The sequence below is a fragment of the Dunckerocampus dactyliophorus genome, chromosome 13 (genome assembly GCF_027744805.1).
Source record: "Dunckerocampus dactyliophorus isolate RoL2022-P2 chromosome 13, RoL_Ddac_1.1, whole genome shotgun sequence".
Classification (NCBI taxonomy): Eukaryota; Metazoa; Chordata; class Actinopteri; order Syngnathiformes; family Syngnathidae; genus Dunckerocampus; species Dunckerocampus dactyliophorus.
Window position 1 is genome coordinate 15,203,132 of NC_072831.1, and position 15,635 is coordinate 15,218,766.

The 15,635-nt window shown below is 40.6% G+C and overlaps 1 protein-coding gene across 4 annotated transcripts in view; it reads right to left on the reverse strand.

Annotated features, from left to right (window-relative positions):
• Nucleotides 1-200: 200 nt before the first annotated feature.
• plcb2 (phospholipase C, beta 2) overlaps nucleotides 201-15,635 on the reverse strand; it is a 32,273-nt gene continuing 16,838 nt past the window's right edge. The window contains exons 28-32 of one of the 4 annotated variants that reach the window (XM_054797397.1): nucleotides 15,294-15,358; nucleotides 14,732-14,779; nucleotides 14,548-14,605; nucleotides 10,913-10,996; nucleotides 201-1,931 (exon numbers count right to left, since the gene is read on the reverse strand). In XM_054797397.1, coding sequence (XP_054653372.1) covers nucleotides 1,743-1,931; nucleotides 10,913-10,996; nucleotides 14,548-14,605; nucleotides 14,732-14,779; nucleotides 15,294-15,358 — 444 coding nt within the window. In that variant the 3' untranslated portion in view covers nucleotides 201-1,742. Of the gene's footprint in view, nucleotides 1,932-6,029; nucleotides 7,735-10,912; nucleotides 10,997-14,547; nucleotides 14,606-14,731; nucleotides 14,780-15,293; nucleotides 15,359-15,635 lie in introns of those variants that run through there. The other 3 variants (XM_054797394.1, XM_054797395.1, XM_054797398.1) reach the window with 3 other exon arrangements.

Consider the following 15,635-nt stretch of genomic DNA (forward strand, 5'->3'; position numbering starts at 1 on the left):
TATCTTTTTTCGGCTCTCAAGCGGTTCCTCAGATTTTTGTTGTCTTAAATCAATTAATTACCAAATGATGTGTATTGTGTGAAATGGACTACTACTGTAAAAAATACATATGAAATGTTTATTATTTAAATTGATTTATTTAAACGGCAATGAGGAGCTACAAAAATATATTATATTATAAATAAAATACAAAAACAAAGACCCATCTCAATAGACAAAGTAAGTCAAAATAGGTCAAATTTCTTCATGCTAATTTCTCACTAACGTATCGGCTCTAAGAGCACCACAGCATGTGTTTAACCCCGTCCCTCCACCTGCTCAGTGTGGACACAGAGACGCTGCCACACATCTTCACCAATGACATTCACCTTCAACAGAAAAAAAGACGAGGAAAACGAAAACGACGCGAGCCGGCTCTTACAAAAAGCCGGCTCTTAGGACCGATTCGTTCACGACTGACACATCACTGGTACACAACGGGAATGAGTCACCCTTTTTCTTAGTGCCTACTTCAGCTTTCGTGCTGAACAAATCCAATCATACAATTTAGTCTATTTTTCCCTCCAAATGTGCATGCACTGCTGTTATTCTAGCAGTCAGCCTTGAGTTTTCTGTTTGTCTGCACTATAATTCATGTGTAGAAACGTGCTTCCTCCTCTACTTGGCTTCCTGTCCAGTGTCAGCGTGTGGCCAAAGTGTCGCCTGGTTCCAACCCCTTCTCGTGCCATCTTACACCAGCTGGTATGAGACAAGTTATCGGGGAGCCTCTTTATGTAAAACGATGAGCCCAATGAGTCACCGTTTCACACTCGAGGAGTTCACAGTTCTTCTGTGTTGTGCAAGAGGTGGCGGGACTCTCAGGCACAAGCTGTGTCTCCCACACGAGGCTGTCCGCATCTTCAGTCCAATTTTAAATGTCAGTCAAGTCATTTGATTGAGAAGAACCGTGTACCGATGAAAGAGAACAACAGGAAGTATAGGGCCAGGCCAGATTGCTCTGGTTGGTGAGTCAAGGAAAAAGCTGTGTTCATTACAAAAAAAAAAATCCATAATGGTATGTCAACACTTGACGAAGTAAGTGGCTCTCACTGACGAGGACATTGCCTTGTCGCTGTTATTTATTGTACCGAGTATGAAGCTGAGATCTGGTGGGAACAAATTACATGTGCACAGCAAGAAGCCATGACATTTATCTGCACATTGGAATAAAAAATGTGTAATTTATCATTAAAAGGATTTTTTTTTCTTTCCACATCACTTTGAGTAGCTGCTTGTCTGATATATTTTGTGAGGAAGTGTTTTCGTAGCCCCCCTTGAGACTTAGGCCGAATCCCAATTCCATCTTTTAGCCCTTCCCCTTCGCCTTGCCCCTTCTCCTTCCCCTCAAAACCTCGGGCCAAGGGGACGAAGCCACTAAGAAATGGGACACCACTTGAATCACATCATCACCCTTCACCACTTGCCGGCTGTGACATAGGCAGATGACATAATTCAACTGTTCATAATAAATGTTTCCTACCATAAAGTAAGGTGAATACATCACCACAACTTTTTTTTTTTTTTTTTTTTACAAACTGTGACATTTACTGCAAAACATCAAACAACTCTAATAAATAACAGCTAACAACCAGCACTGTAACAACATTTCTAAAAATAGAAAACGTATCAAATAGAAATCACAGTATAACAAACTTTCTGAACATCAACAAATGCTTAAACCCTATCAAGCATTCTTTCAAGGTTTAAAAACCTCTCTGTTTTGGCCTCGCTCTACTCCTGTCCTTGATGTTCTCTCTCAGATTCTTTTGTAAGAAAGTCCGGAATGACATTTTGTTGCATTTTACATGTTCATGCTGGAATTGCAGCTTTTGAACGGTCCTGGAGTGCTTTGTGGTGTAGCAGAGGGCTGACTTCAGCTGCCTCAGCATCTCCTGCAGGGATGACACATACAGTATGCATGATTGATGGGCTACAACTACTAACTCATTGTAAATACAATAATAATAGCAATAGTAGTATAGTAATAGTGAACTGAAAACAAATATAGTGAGTGATGGTAACAAAATACAGTCAAACCTGTCTTAGCGGCCACCTTTATAGAATGGCCACCTGCCTATAGCAGCCACTGAAAAATCCCCCCCAGCAAATTTACATGTTATAGACCCTGTGTATAGCAGTCACCTGTCCAACGCAGCCAGCGGCCACCCATTTTGTCTCCCTAGGTCAATATCTGACCGCATATAGTGGCCAAATTACCGACTCAAGTAGAAGCTTCATGCACGAAAAAGTTTCGTTTTTCAATCAATGAAGGCGTCGTGTGTAGACTTTAATTACTGAGTCCTAGCTCAGTCACAATCATTCACAAGATCCACACAAACTGTCAGTTGTTCCACATAAAAAAGCCGTCTTCTTTTGAGCTTGCTATTTCCTGGTCAAACATGTAACTTTAAGAGCATTTGCACCAAAACATTACCGCAAAGTAGACTGGGAACAGGACGTTCTCCCAGCGACGCTACAATACAATACTGCTTGCACGCTAAAACCATGCTAGCATATGTTTTTAAAAAGCCAGCGGGAGCAAAACTGAGTTCCGTTGTACTTAATTGAAGTATTTTAGAATGTACTCACGTTATTTTTGATCAATCCTCATCCACAAATCCATCAAACTCCTCATCTTCTGTATTCGACACAAAAAAAGCAGTCTTCTTTTCCGTTCGCTACTAGTCTGTTAACTTGTCAGTGTTATTCAGCTCCGAAGCAAAGAAGAAAACTTCTCCTGTTGCTTCTGCCAACTTTATTTATTGAACGCGACCACCAGAGAGCATCTCAGAACACACACACACGTCTTGTCTCTCGTTCCTGCTTGCCCACAAGCCAAAGGTTAAACAAGCCCCACTACATAGCTGTCCAGGCAATGCCTGTAACAAGTGACACCGTTTATTTCCTGGTGTGAGACAATGTGCACAATGTGTGTCAATACTGTAATGCCACTTGTTGTGGGGAAGGAGAGACTCACGTCGCCGATGCACTTTAATGGCTTTATTAACAGCGGAGAACACTGCAGGACTTTACATCCACGCCAACATAAACACACTTCCCAACTCTCTCGAAACTCACAGCTAGCACTGAGCCTAGCTCTCCTGCTCGGGACGCCCACCGTCACTTCCCGTCACTTCCTGATGATCTAAAGCTGTACTGACACTCTGCCGTATAAAAAGTAAAATATTAAAAACAAGCGTAAGACATTACTAGCGCAGCTTTGTTCTGTGGGTCGTGGATAATAACAAGCCTAGTAGTGCTGTACAACTTTTATCCGCAGTCACACAGTGCCCTCTACTGGTCAACATTATCCCCCCACCCTTTTTTTTTTCTTTTTTTTTTCCTCTACTGGTCAACATTCAAACCTGTCTATAGAGGCCACCTGTCTATAGCGGCCACTTTTGAAGTCTCCCTCTAGTGGCTGCTATAGACAAGTTTGACTGTAGATGGGACAACATTACATTCCAAAAGTTGAATAAAATTAGATAATGTGGTGTGCTGTCCACATATGGTCATGTTGTTTACATCTTTTATTTAGCCCACTTCCTGACCATCCATACTGTATGCTGAATACAATAAACATATCTAATTGTTGGACTAGGGTGGCTATAATACACAGCAAACAGATTTCACCGATGTGCTGCTTTTCATGAGCGATAATATAAAACACGAACATCACAGTGCACTTCAGTGGATTCCCCTTGCTAGCGAGCAATTTTAAAATACAACTTACAATTAACATGCTAATGTGGTCGCTATCTAATCATTTATGAAATGCAGTAGATCGCAGTGAAGTTGTTAGCCGGCTAGTTTTAACTAGCGACAACCAACAATTCAAAACATGACGAATATTTACATAGAGTAGCAAATAATTGAATATCTAATAAAACATGAGTGATATTACTGTGAAAATCAATAATTATGCGTAATTTCTTACATTTATATGCTTCCTTCGGTCTCCGCCCTGCCATTTCATCAGCGGGTGTTGTAGCTCCGCCTACCCCTTCATTTCAAGTCTTGTCCCCGACCACACTTGGTTTTCTCGGGCTGTACACCCCTTCGCACTTACCCCCTTACCTCTCCATTTAAGGAGAATTGGGACACCACTTGATTCCTGTGAAAGTGCAAAGCCTAGGAGTAAAGGATAAGGAGTAGAAGTGGGATTCGGCCTTGGCAGAGCATCTTCATATTATTTTCTCTTAATGAGTGCATTTTCACTTGTATAAATGTTACGATGCAAACTAAAATATCTATTTTTTAACCTGTTGATATGCACAATGTATTTTACAATCTTTTCACCTTTGCACTCTACTTAATGCCTTTCCAGTTAGAGCGTGGTTGCGTTTGTGCATTAGTCACAGACGGAGGCTGCACTTTTGTAGCCTTATGAAACAGCCTCGAGGTGCAAAAATGACACTTTGAGGTTTCCATATTGTGCATATGCCAGTTGCGGCGTCCTCCCCGGTTTTCTGACATTGTAAATCAGAGGTGGGCGGATCGAAACAAATATCAATATTATTGATACCAGGGTTCGATCGATGTTGGAGCAATACTAGCGTGATGAGATTATTTTTTTAGTTGTCTTCAATGTTTATTTTCATAAATATCTGTGTTTTTTGTTGTTCGTTCAAATATATTGTATAAATGATATATTGTTTAAAAACTTACATCGGGAATAGGTTCTGTGAGGACATGTGAGGGCAAAATGTCAGAGCATTGGAATAAGAGCCAATACTAACCAATTAACTCTTATTGTTAACTCTTAAGTCACTCACACTGTACACAGAACACAAGAAAGACATATAACATGCACTAATAAGATTAAACAGAAGAATTAAATGAAACGGTTATAAAAACAGTCGTCTTGCAGACTTTCTACCTTCTTAAAATATTGTCCCAGGCTAGTCTGGAAGGAAAAACTCTTCAGTGCACAGAACCCATGAGGCCTCTAGCATTCAATAATCTTTATCTTTAATGATGGTCGCAACAGTCGAGCGGTTGGGACCAGAAAGTCGATATTGGTGGCCATGTTTCCTTTCTCTGAGCTTTTCATGATGTTCATTTTCAATTTAATGGTGATGGCTTTCCTTTTGTTTGGCGCACTGCACATCGTGTTTTAATCTGACAAATTTTAAGTAAGTTTGATCAAGTGTAGAATTACTGAAGCTTCTGCTTGGACCATGGTAGCTGTTGGACTCCAATGAAAAAAAGCATCTCACGTCTCACTCATCAGAACTAACAAGTGAAGCTTGGAACATCGAGTATAGGTAGGATTGCAAGGTTTATAGTGTGTCTTTCTGTGAAAATATACCATATCCTCACGGCTTATAGAAAGGTGTGGCCTATATATGTTGTATATATCCATCCATGCAGCACAGATGAATGTCCGACTTCCCATAAGAAGTTATGTAAATCCAATTAATCCGTTCCACAAAGACTAATATGTTCACACAAAACACATTTTTACAGCTTTACAATATATTTTTACTTGCAAAAAATACATGAAAAATGTATAAATACATATAAATGAATGAAAGGCATAAATGAACATTTAGTTACTTTCACCTTCATTGAAGACGTGTTTCTTGATCTGACTGTTCCCGAGGACATGATGTAGCAGCGAGACACCACACAGACACCATTTTCCTGTTTTGCCCTAAGTTATTTCTTGAATTCAATCGTGTTTCGCACCTCCATCCATTTTTTTTTATGACGCTTATCTTCACTAGGGTATGAGGGAGCCTATCCCAGCTGACTTTGGGAGAGAGGCAGGGTGCACCCTGGACTGGTCACCAGCCAATCGCAGGGGTTTCTCACTTCAATAACCCAAAATGGAGCCAAAGTTGCAAGAGTCAGCATTTCAGAAGGTCAGACAGACTACTGAACAAACATGACACAAATATGAAGAATGAAATCACAGATTAAGCAGTTCCGTTTATTTATCACAAGACAAGAACTACACTCAACAAAAATATAAACCCAACACTTTTGTTTTTGCTCCCATTTTTTATGAGATGAACTGCACTTCCCCTTTGCTGAGATAATCCATCCCACCCCACAGGTGCGCCTGTGAGGGCAGTCTAAGGCACACCTGTGCACTAATGATGGTGTCTAATCAGCATCTTGATATGGCGCACCTGTGCGGTGGGATGGATTATCTCAGCAAAGGAAAAGTGCTCACCATCACAGATTTAGACAGATTTGTGAACAATATTTGAGAGAAATGCTGATATTGTGTATATGGAAAACAGTTCATCTCATAAAAAATGGGAGCAAAAACAAAAGTGTTGTGTTTATATTTTTGTTGAGTGTATATTGTAAAGGTTATGCTGCATGTACAACTGACCCAGCGCATGTGGCCATTTACAGGAAGTACTTTGCAAACAAATCAAGCAAGAAGCTGCATAAACCATTAAGAGTAAAGTGGACTTTTGAGTATAACGTTGATATCAAAGGAGTCAGTTGCTCCCTATTGATGATGAGTCATGTACATTCAAAAGGTGGGAGGAGTGAATGTAAACAACATTGCCAATGGCCACAGCAGGCGGCAATGCACGCTGATGATGACCATATGTACATTATAGTCCACCAAGCTCTCAAAAGGGACACGAGGACTGGATTTACTCAATTCTAAAGTGACTCAATTCTATTCTACTTTTTTTCTTCCGCTTGGCGCAGTTTGGATGTGTCATGTCAGTGGCTGGAATGAAATACGCTAAGATGTGAGTCAGTTTGTGTCATTGGGTTTGCCTCCAGTCTCCTCCACGGTACAGAAATCACAGTTTAAACCGGGGGTGTCTGAAGTGCGGCCCAGGGGACACTTTTGCAAAGATGCTTGGACAAGCGTGATGTTGCATAACTGCACATTTATAAGTAAGTGAATTTAAAAGTGGAAAGAGAATTTAAAATGTGTTTAATAACTGTCAAAGGCATATGTAGGGTTTGGTGTATCAAAACCAGGCTTAAGGCTTTTTATGAGTGTACCCATTATTCGCTGTTTTTGCCATTGCCTCTTATGTTGTTAATGAATTTGTTATTTGGGCACGCAGACATAAAAGGCATTTTAACTGTCACCGTACGTGTGAAAAAGCAGGAAATGACCCAAAGGAGTATTACACTGTAATATGAAAACTTGTAAAATATGAGAATAAAGTTGTATTATTACAATAATAAAGTCGTATTTTAAAGAATGACTGTCAGAATTCCCACAGCAGCTCATGAGAGATCTGCCACATATGAAATGAAAAATTGCCATGCTCCTTGTCATGGTGTGGAGTATAGTTTCGTCATAAACAGTATATGTTCATGATTATAATATTACAACTTTTTTTCTTTTACAATCACCTATAATATTTGAATTTAATGTCCTAATTTCTACTATATTCTCACTGTATTATTTTTTTTTGTATAACAGAATTTAAGAATAGAAACCTTAAAATCATCATAAGAAGTCCTAATGCACAAAAACACACCGCACCACAAAAATAGAGACTTCTGGGCTGAATCAAACGCTTGAGGAACAATCTAACCCAAAAAGACATCTCCATAGAAGTTTGCCCCCTCAGCTTTATTGGCGGCAGCCTGGTCGATGAGTTCAGGGAAGTGAGCGCCCACACAAGCGTTAACAGCCTGCCTCACTTCAGCTGACAGAGACCTCATTTTATCTTCGTGCTCCTTCAGTGCCTCCTGATTAAGCTGCAGTCACACAGATGGAGGTTAAAGGTTAAACTAAAGGCAAGGCTGACGGCGTGCTCGTTTCTTGTCTCCTTCGGGTGCTTTATTGGATGATTTTATGCATTTACACATCAAGTTAAATATTTTAAAGCACTCTCTCAGACAAAAGTCTGATGAAGGGTACATGTCATGGGTGTCTAGACAGAAAGAACACATGGAGTTGGGTGCTGTCTGATACAGTATGTCATAAAAATGATCAAATATCTGCCATTTTGACTGCAGTGTTAGCGGCCTGGCGCCAATGTGAGCCGGACCATCAGTGGCATAGCTCAGAGGTGGATAAAACATTAAACAAGGAAAACAAAGAAGGTTAGTAAAAGGAGCAATGGTGACGTTAGCTGCCCTTTGAACTGATAATGAGAAGAGTCAGTCCGGGTCATACTAAATGAGAGGTAATGTTTGACAGTACGGACAGGCAGAACATTTGATTAATCTGTTTTTGGTCAATTGTGTGGAATTGATTGTTGATTAATGGTAGCAAATTGGAGTGCACTCATTTGTTGCAACCAGCAGAGCCACTGTTGAGTCACTCAAACAACATGACAGGGGCCATGGGAGGTTGAGCCTCTGTTATAACAGTCGTAATATTATGAAAAACAAAAAAAAAAACGTATAATAGTACGATAATAAGGTCAAAATCTTATGACAAAAAAGACATAATATTAAGAGAAAAAAACAACGGATATGTTGAAATATTTGTAAAAAAAAATTAAATACCGTATTTTCCAGACTATAAGTTGTACTTTTTTTCATGGTTTGGCTGGTCTTGCGACTTGTACTCCGGAGTGTCTTATATATGTTTTTTTTTCCACACTGACAGCCACGAGAGGGCGCTCTAGGCTTGTATGCCAGTGTCTGCTACTCCTATCACTCCTGTACCACAAAAAATTTACAACAATTTACAATTTCGACAGACATGACTCCCCTCAGTCGACATTCTCCTGATATTTTGTTGTCTTATACTCCATAATGACTCGCAGAAGAAATTCCACTTCTACTAAGCAGAAGATGATGGATTTATGTGCATGTGTTCTTTCTTCTTCTATGGTTTGGACGTTGTTCTGTCTGTGTGCCTGTTCACAGCGCCACAAGGCGCTTATAAAGAAAAGCGGAGGATACTCTAACCGTAATGAAGAAATCAAAAAGAGCTAAACACGGGCTAAAAGCTTGATGCCCACAGCTAGAGGAACAAGTTCACAAATGGGTGCTTGAACAACGTGCTTTTCAACAGTGCAGTCACGTCTCCACACCCAGGTAGGTGCCAAGGCGATGAATATAGATGAATAGGCTATAGTTACAGTTAACTGTCAATATGTTACATGACCATACCACCTATTCGCGTTACGTTAACAGACGCCTATTTAGCCTGTTGTTCTCCATTTTATTGTCATTACTATAACTTGCCTTTACAAGATGAAATGTCTGTTCTTTGGTCTCTGATTTTAAAAAAATAATTCCCCCCCCCAAATTTAATAAATTTCCCCCAAAAAACAGGACTTATTGCCCAGTGCAACTTATATATGTTTTTTTCTTCTTCATTGTGCATTTTTGGTAGGTGCGATTTATACTCGGGTGCGACTTATAGTCCGGAAAATACGGTGAAAACAGCAAATATGGAAAAATAAACAAAAAAGCATAACGTAGGGAGAAATAGCTTATTCATACTAATAATATTTTTTGATGCAGGATGTTGTTTGTTAAAATATAGCAAATGTCTTTGCATATCTCTTTGTTTAAAAAATCTAAAAGTGGCCCCCACATCCTTTGATTTTTCAGTACGCGGCCTTTGGTTGGAAAAGTTTGGACCCCCCTGTCTTAAGTAATGTGTACTTAAATCCGAGATATAGTTTTTAAAATAAGCAAAAGAATCTGCCAACAGAACATTTGACTTGCCAAATTTTCCTTGTTTCAGGTCAAATTTTCTCATTTCCTCTATCGTTTGTACTCATTAGGGATACGGGTGAGCTGGAGCTTATCACCCACGACTGCTCACAAGGGCACCTATCGACAAACAACCATTCACACGCACTTTCACACCTATGGACAATTTATAGTCTCCAGTTAAGCTAACATGGATGTTTTTCATGCGGGAGGAAGCCAGAATACCAAAGCCATGCAAGCACAGGGAGAACATGCAAACTCCACAAAGAGATGCTCCAGCAGAGATTCAAACCCTCAATCTCCTGACTGTGAGGCCATCAAAACAGGAGATCAGAACATTCAGAGAAAGACATCAATGCTATTACAAAAACATTTTAAATATATAATAATTAAGTTACAATAAAGCCATAAATTGATCAGTAATGAAGTCCATTAAAGACTTTTTCAGTGCCCTTCTCTATTTAATACGATGTTTGTGTACTTCTACGTTGTTTCCGCCCACGGCTGTCACTTCTCTTTCTGTTGGGGCACGCAGTCGTGCGCCTATGTTTTAAACTTGTGTGCTTGTGGGTTGTTTCAGGAGTTTTTACTAAATGTAAGCACTCGATATTGAATACGGGTCATTCAAAGTAGATTTAAAAAGCAGATAAGGGCACTGAATCAGAAATGCGCATTATAATTGCTGCTGTAAATCCAACCATGAACTTTAATAGTTACCTCTACGAGGTACATATAGTACTGTGTAAGTGCAGAATTTCATCTATAAATGCAGGGTACTGTTTTTGCAGTCGACCTCTTCAGCCTCATTTGAATTGTTCTCTGAATTTCAACCCAGTACTGGTGAGATGTGCTGTCCATCTGGCCTTCACACGTCATTGTCCACAACCGCCCAGTGGCTTTTGTTTACCAATATTTCCACAATTCACAACAAAGCTCTGACATCATTTGCACCTATACTTTCTCAACCAAACCCAATGTGTCACGTTGCAGCGACCACGCAGATGGCAGCAGTTGACAGCGTAATCGATGGCCTAGTTTGTGTTGCAAATACGCATGTATGTCAGTGGGTTGCATTGTGAAATTACAAATCTCACAGTGTCGTTGTGATGAGGAAAAGCAGGCCCACGCAATGCGATTTTAGATGTGTGCTTTTTTTTTTTTTTGTGAAGGAAAATGAAACATTTCAGAGGCAGCGGCATGAGCTTAAGGTATCTGTGGATGTGCCGTGCAAAAATGCCAAAGGCGGGTCAGCGTGTACCTGATTTGTCAGAGCCTTGATCTCCTCTAGTGTAGCTGCCTGTTTCGCCATCAGAGTTTCTTGCCGAGTGCTGTAATCGCAAGGCTGTTGAAGACAATACATGTCAAAAACACCATCGACTTTTAGCTTCCAAGCAGTTTGTCTTCTCATGGAGCTTTCTCAATCTGTATATGTGTGCGTCTATCTCGGAAGGAGCGTGCCCACGGGATGCAACCAGAGCATGACAATCAATGCATTTAAGTCAAAGCAGGTCTGGCTTCCGCGGGTTATTTACGAAGGCCTAATTGCAGACAGGAAGTCAATACGTAGAGGTTGTGCTGATTAAACATCTTATTGTGTTATAAAGAGCTGGTGTAATTAATGGGCTGATGCTGATTCAGTCAGACAAAATGAGCTGCCTAATGAGCAGACGTGAGGATGACTGGAGTGGATGGGAGAGGCCCTGAGTACAAAAAAAGAAAGAAAGAAAGAAGGAGAGCTGGTCAGTCTTTACCCCAAATACTACAGGTCTGAATGTTGATGAGCCAACGAAGGAGAGCTGGGTGAGTCATAGGCCACACGTGAATTAGCCTTCTTCCAGTAAACAGCCTCTGAGTAATGAACCGGCCGGGCCAATATACTGAGCAACACGTGGGCGCATGAGAGCATGTTTGTAGATGTGTGTGAGGACAACATGCCAGGGGTGATTTCTTTTTTTTTTTAATGTTTCTTAAACTCGCAGGACCCGCTTCCATGTTGTTACCATAGTTACTATTGTAAGAGTTGAAGAACACCGTATTAGTATTGCCTCTGACACACACACACACACATCTCTGAGGTATCAATCACCTTCTACGGTTATGAATTGTAATTTACAGTGGTAACTTGATTTTTTGTTCCAAAAGGTTCGACAAAAACAGAAACGTACCAAAACTGAGGCAATTTTTTCCCGAAGAAAATCATGTAAATCCAATGAATCTGTTCCAAACAGCCAAAAATCTATTTAAAAAAAACACATTTTATAGAGAATAATTGTAGTTTTACATGCAGAAAACAATCCTAAATAATTCTAAATGGCGAATGGATGGATGTTATTATTGATGCGGACTTCTCATACATCTTGGCCAGATTGATAGTGTTTCTCACCTCCTTCAAATTGCAACTTGCAACTTGCAACTTTCTTTGGTAAAATCACTGATGTCACACCTGCTTGATTAAAGTAAAGTATTGAAGGCAGACGCCTCACTCCCCCCTCGCAGCGCTTGTACAATTGTACAATTTACAATCCGAAGGAGAAACTTGGAAACAATTAGAGATTGCAAACGTACTGAGCCAGCAAGCTTGTTGTTGTGTGGAACACAACGTCATCATTCCCACGCTGACATTACTATCGGCAGGAAAAACGTGATCGATATGAACCGATATCTCGTTTTTATACCAATATCAGGCGACAATGTCAGTCTGGCAATATTTTTTGACCTCCCTAAACAAAACAGTTCCACCTCAAACTGTATGTGTTACTGCTAAGAATGCCACACGGTGGCCGAGTAGTTAGCATGTTGGCCACGCAGTCAGAAGATCGGGAAGACTTGGGTTCGAATCTCCGCTTGGGCATCTCTGTGTGGAGTTTGCATGTTCTCCTCATGGGTTTTCACTGGGTACTGCAGTTTCCTCCCACATTCCAAAAACATGCATGTTAGGTTCATCGTTTGGTTAATTGGCGACTCTAAATTGTCCACTCGTAGGAATGCGAGCATGAATGATTGTTTGTCTGTATGTGTCCTGCAATTCACTGTATTTTGAGACTTAAAAGTGAAAGCAAGGACTGTTCTACAGTTTCTGTTCTCACTGAGCTGCTGAGAGGTCCGCCCTGCCCCAAAGCAGTCACAAACGGTCAGTGCACAGTCAGCTCCCGCAGCACACTGAGAGCAGAGTGAAGCTCTACGCATCCAAAGTGCAAATGAATCACGCATACGTGAGGCGCAATGCCACCAGGGTGGATCCCGTCCTGTTTAACAGAGCGGGATCTAATCTTAATCTTCATTAAATGAGAACGTTGTGTGACAACAAGTACAGTATAACAAGTACGCCTAACTGCAAGGTAAAGGGAGGTGAGTCGGGATGTAATTATTACACTGTCTAGACTTTGACAGGTGCTGGCTGGGATCAAATGTTAATGTTACTTTATTCTGATGAAGTGATGGCCAATTTTAAATTCACAAACAAAGAAGAAATGTTTATTTGTAGTTGTAAATGTAATTAAGGTGTTTTTTCTCACTTTTTTTGTCTCTCCGTCGAGGTTATGCTTTTTTCCTACAGCGTCTGTTCCAACATCATATGCAAATAACATGCAAATTAGCCAACGATGTCATCTAGCGACTTCTAGGACAGCCAATAGCTACTTTTCTTACCGAGGAGTTGGCAGCAGTGTGAGCTCATTTGTAAACACTCATGGCATCAATGGTGTGGGACTTCACCCCAGCATTGCTACAACGGTGTTTTAAAAGCCTATGAGGACGACAGAACTGCGTTTGTACTTCCGGGCCAATGCTATTTTCGGATGTTTGCCAGCAAAATACAACATGATCGCCACGCGCCTGCATAAACTGATCGATGGAAATAAGGACTTAAGCGTCACCACTGATTTGTGGACACGTGATGTTAGCCCACAACTGTTACCGTTATATTTTGTTTGATGCCATATTTGGTTAGGACAAATCTACAGGTACAGCTGGTTGTCTAATCCACCTTTGAGTCTCTTACTTCCAGGCGTGCACAAATTACAGTTAAATCAAAATTTTAAAAAATAATAGGTATAAATAAGTTATCGGTTATCGTACTGGTATCGGTTTTGAGAAGCACAAAGTTATCGGCCTTGGTTTGAAAAAAATACAGTCAAACCTGTCTATAGCGGCCACTAAAGGGAAACGGCAAAAGTGGCCGCTATAGGCAGGTGGCCGTTATAGACAGGTTGGCGGCCATTTTGAATTTGTGCACGCACATATTAACATGTCTGTGATTAGAAGCTTGTTGTGTTTGCAGATACATATAATTATACTGTTACATGTTGACCAGTAGAGGGCACTGTGGGACTGCGGATAAAAGTTGTAAAGAACAACTAGGCTTGTTATTCTACACCACCCACAGAACAAAGCTGTGCTACTATATATTCGTCACAGTGTCATTACAGCTTTAGTTTATCAGGAAGTGATGGGAAGTGACGGTGCGACGTCACGAGCAGGAGAGCTAGGCTGAGTGCTAGCTGTGAGTGTCGAGAGAGTTGGGCAGTGTGTGGATGTAAAGTCCTGCAGTATTCTCCGCTGTTAATAAAGCGATTAAAGTTACCGCTATACACAGGGTCTATAACACGTAAATTTTCTGCGGGGGATTTTTCAGTGGCCGCTATAGGCAGGTGGCTGTTATATACAGGTGGCCGCTAAGACAGATTTGACTGTATTGTGCATCCCTACTGTCAACCAATCATCTTGTCTGGCTCCCCATTACACAAACATTTGTACAAATAAAGCCCTTCTGTCAAATAAATGTCTGCTACTTTCTGCAGTTTAGTAAATAAACAACAATCTATGAGAAAATCACTTATTTTCTACAGTTTTCAAGTCTTTCTAAGGCCACCAGTTTCATCTACTTTTACTTACCACACAGTCTGATGCGTCAGGCCCATCCAACAACTCCATACTTGCTGCTTTTTTAAGCCTACGAGGACATTTATTGGGAAATGTTTAAATTGACGCTTTATCATTTGTCCCCCGATATCAATTTCCATTTTAAACCAGACACTGAAGATGGAAGTAAAAAAAAAAAAAAACACTCTAAACTCACTTTTCTGAGCCTGAAGATTTTGTCTTCCTCTTGCACTTTTTGATTTCACTGCAAACACGCAACATAAAGAAAGGATCACTGTTTTTTTCAATGAAAAATGACCCCATAAACAACCTTTTGCCTTTAAGCCACTGTTGCACGGCTGTGTGTTGGTGAGGTGACCTTTTCTTTATAGTGAAAGGAGAGCTTCAGTGTGTTGTTATAGTGTCAGCGTAGACAGCTAGAAGAGCACAGCTGAACACTGCTGTTTAAACACCCTCTGGATAATAGTTGTCCTAAGATAACCATATGCCAGCTGGGACCCGCACACACACACACACACACACACACACACACACACACACAAAACTACTCGCACAACACGATGTGATAAGCTCTCAATGGGAAATTCAAGGAACCACACTGTGATTCATTATTCAAGGTTTTGTCATTATAAAATGTCAGGTGTTTCACCTCAGCACACCTCAGTCTAACACACAAAACAACGCAGGGTGTCTTTAATCCCAACAAACAGATTAAATAAACTCAGCATGCCCCACATTTATTTAAGGTGAAGACGTACCTGCCCAAGATCTTCAGTTCAATGCTGTGTCTCTCGGAGGCCATCTCCATCAGCTTAGCCAGTCTCTGTGTCAGCACAACAAGGAAGTGACATCATCACAGTCAGGATCAGACTGGGATCTCACATATAGTGGTCATTACTTTAGGTACGCCTTTAACCCAATATGTTAACCTAAATATTAGAAACGGCTTCTAGTGTGATGAAGTACACCACGGTAAACTGCAAACCCTAGCCAGTGGACCTGTGCCATGGTTTCATCAGTCCAATATTAAACTTCTACAGACGTCCCTCACCACTTTGCAGCTCAAATTTCACAGCTTCACTCATTCACGTTTTTTCAAC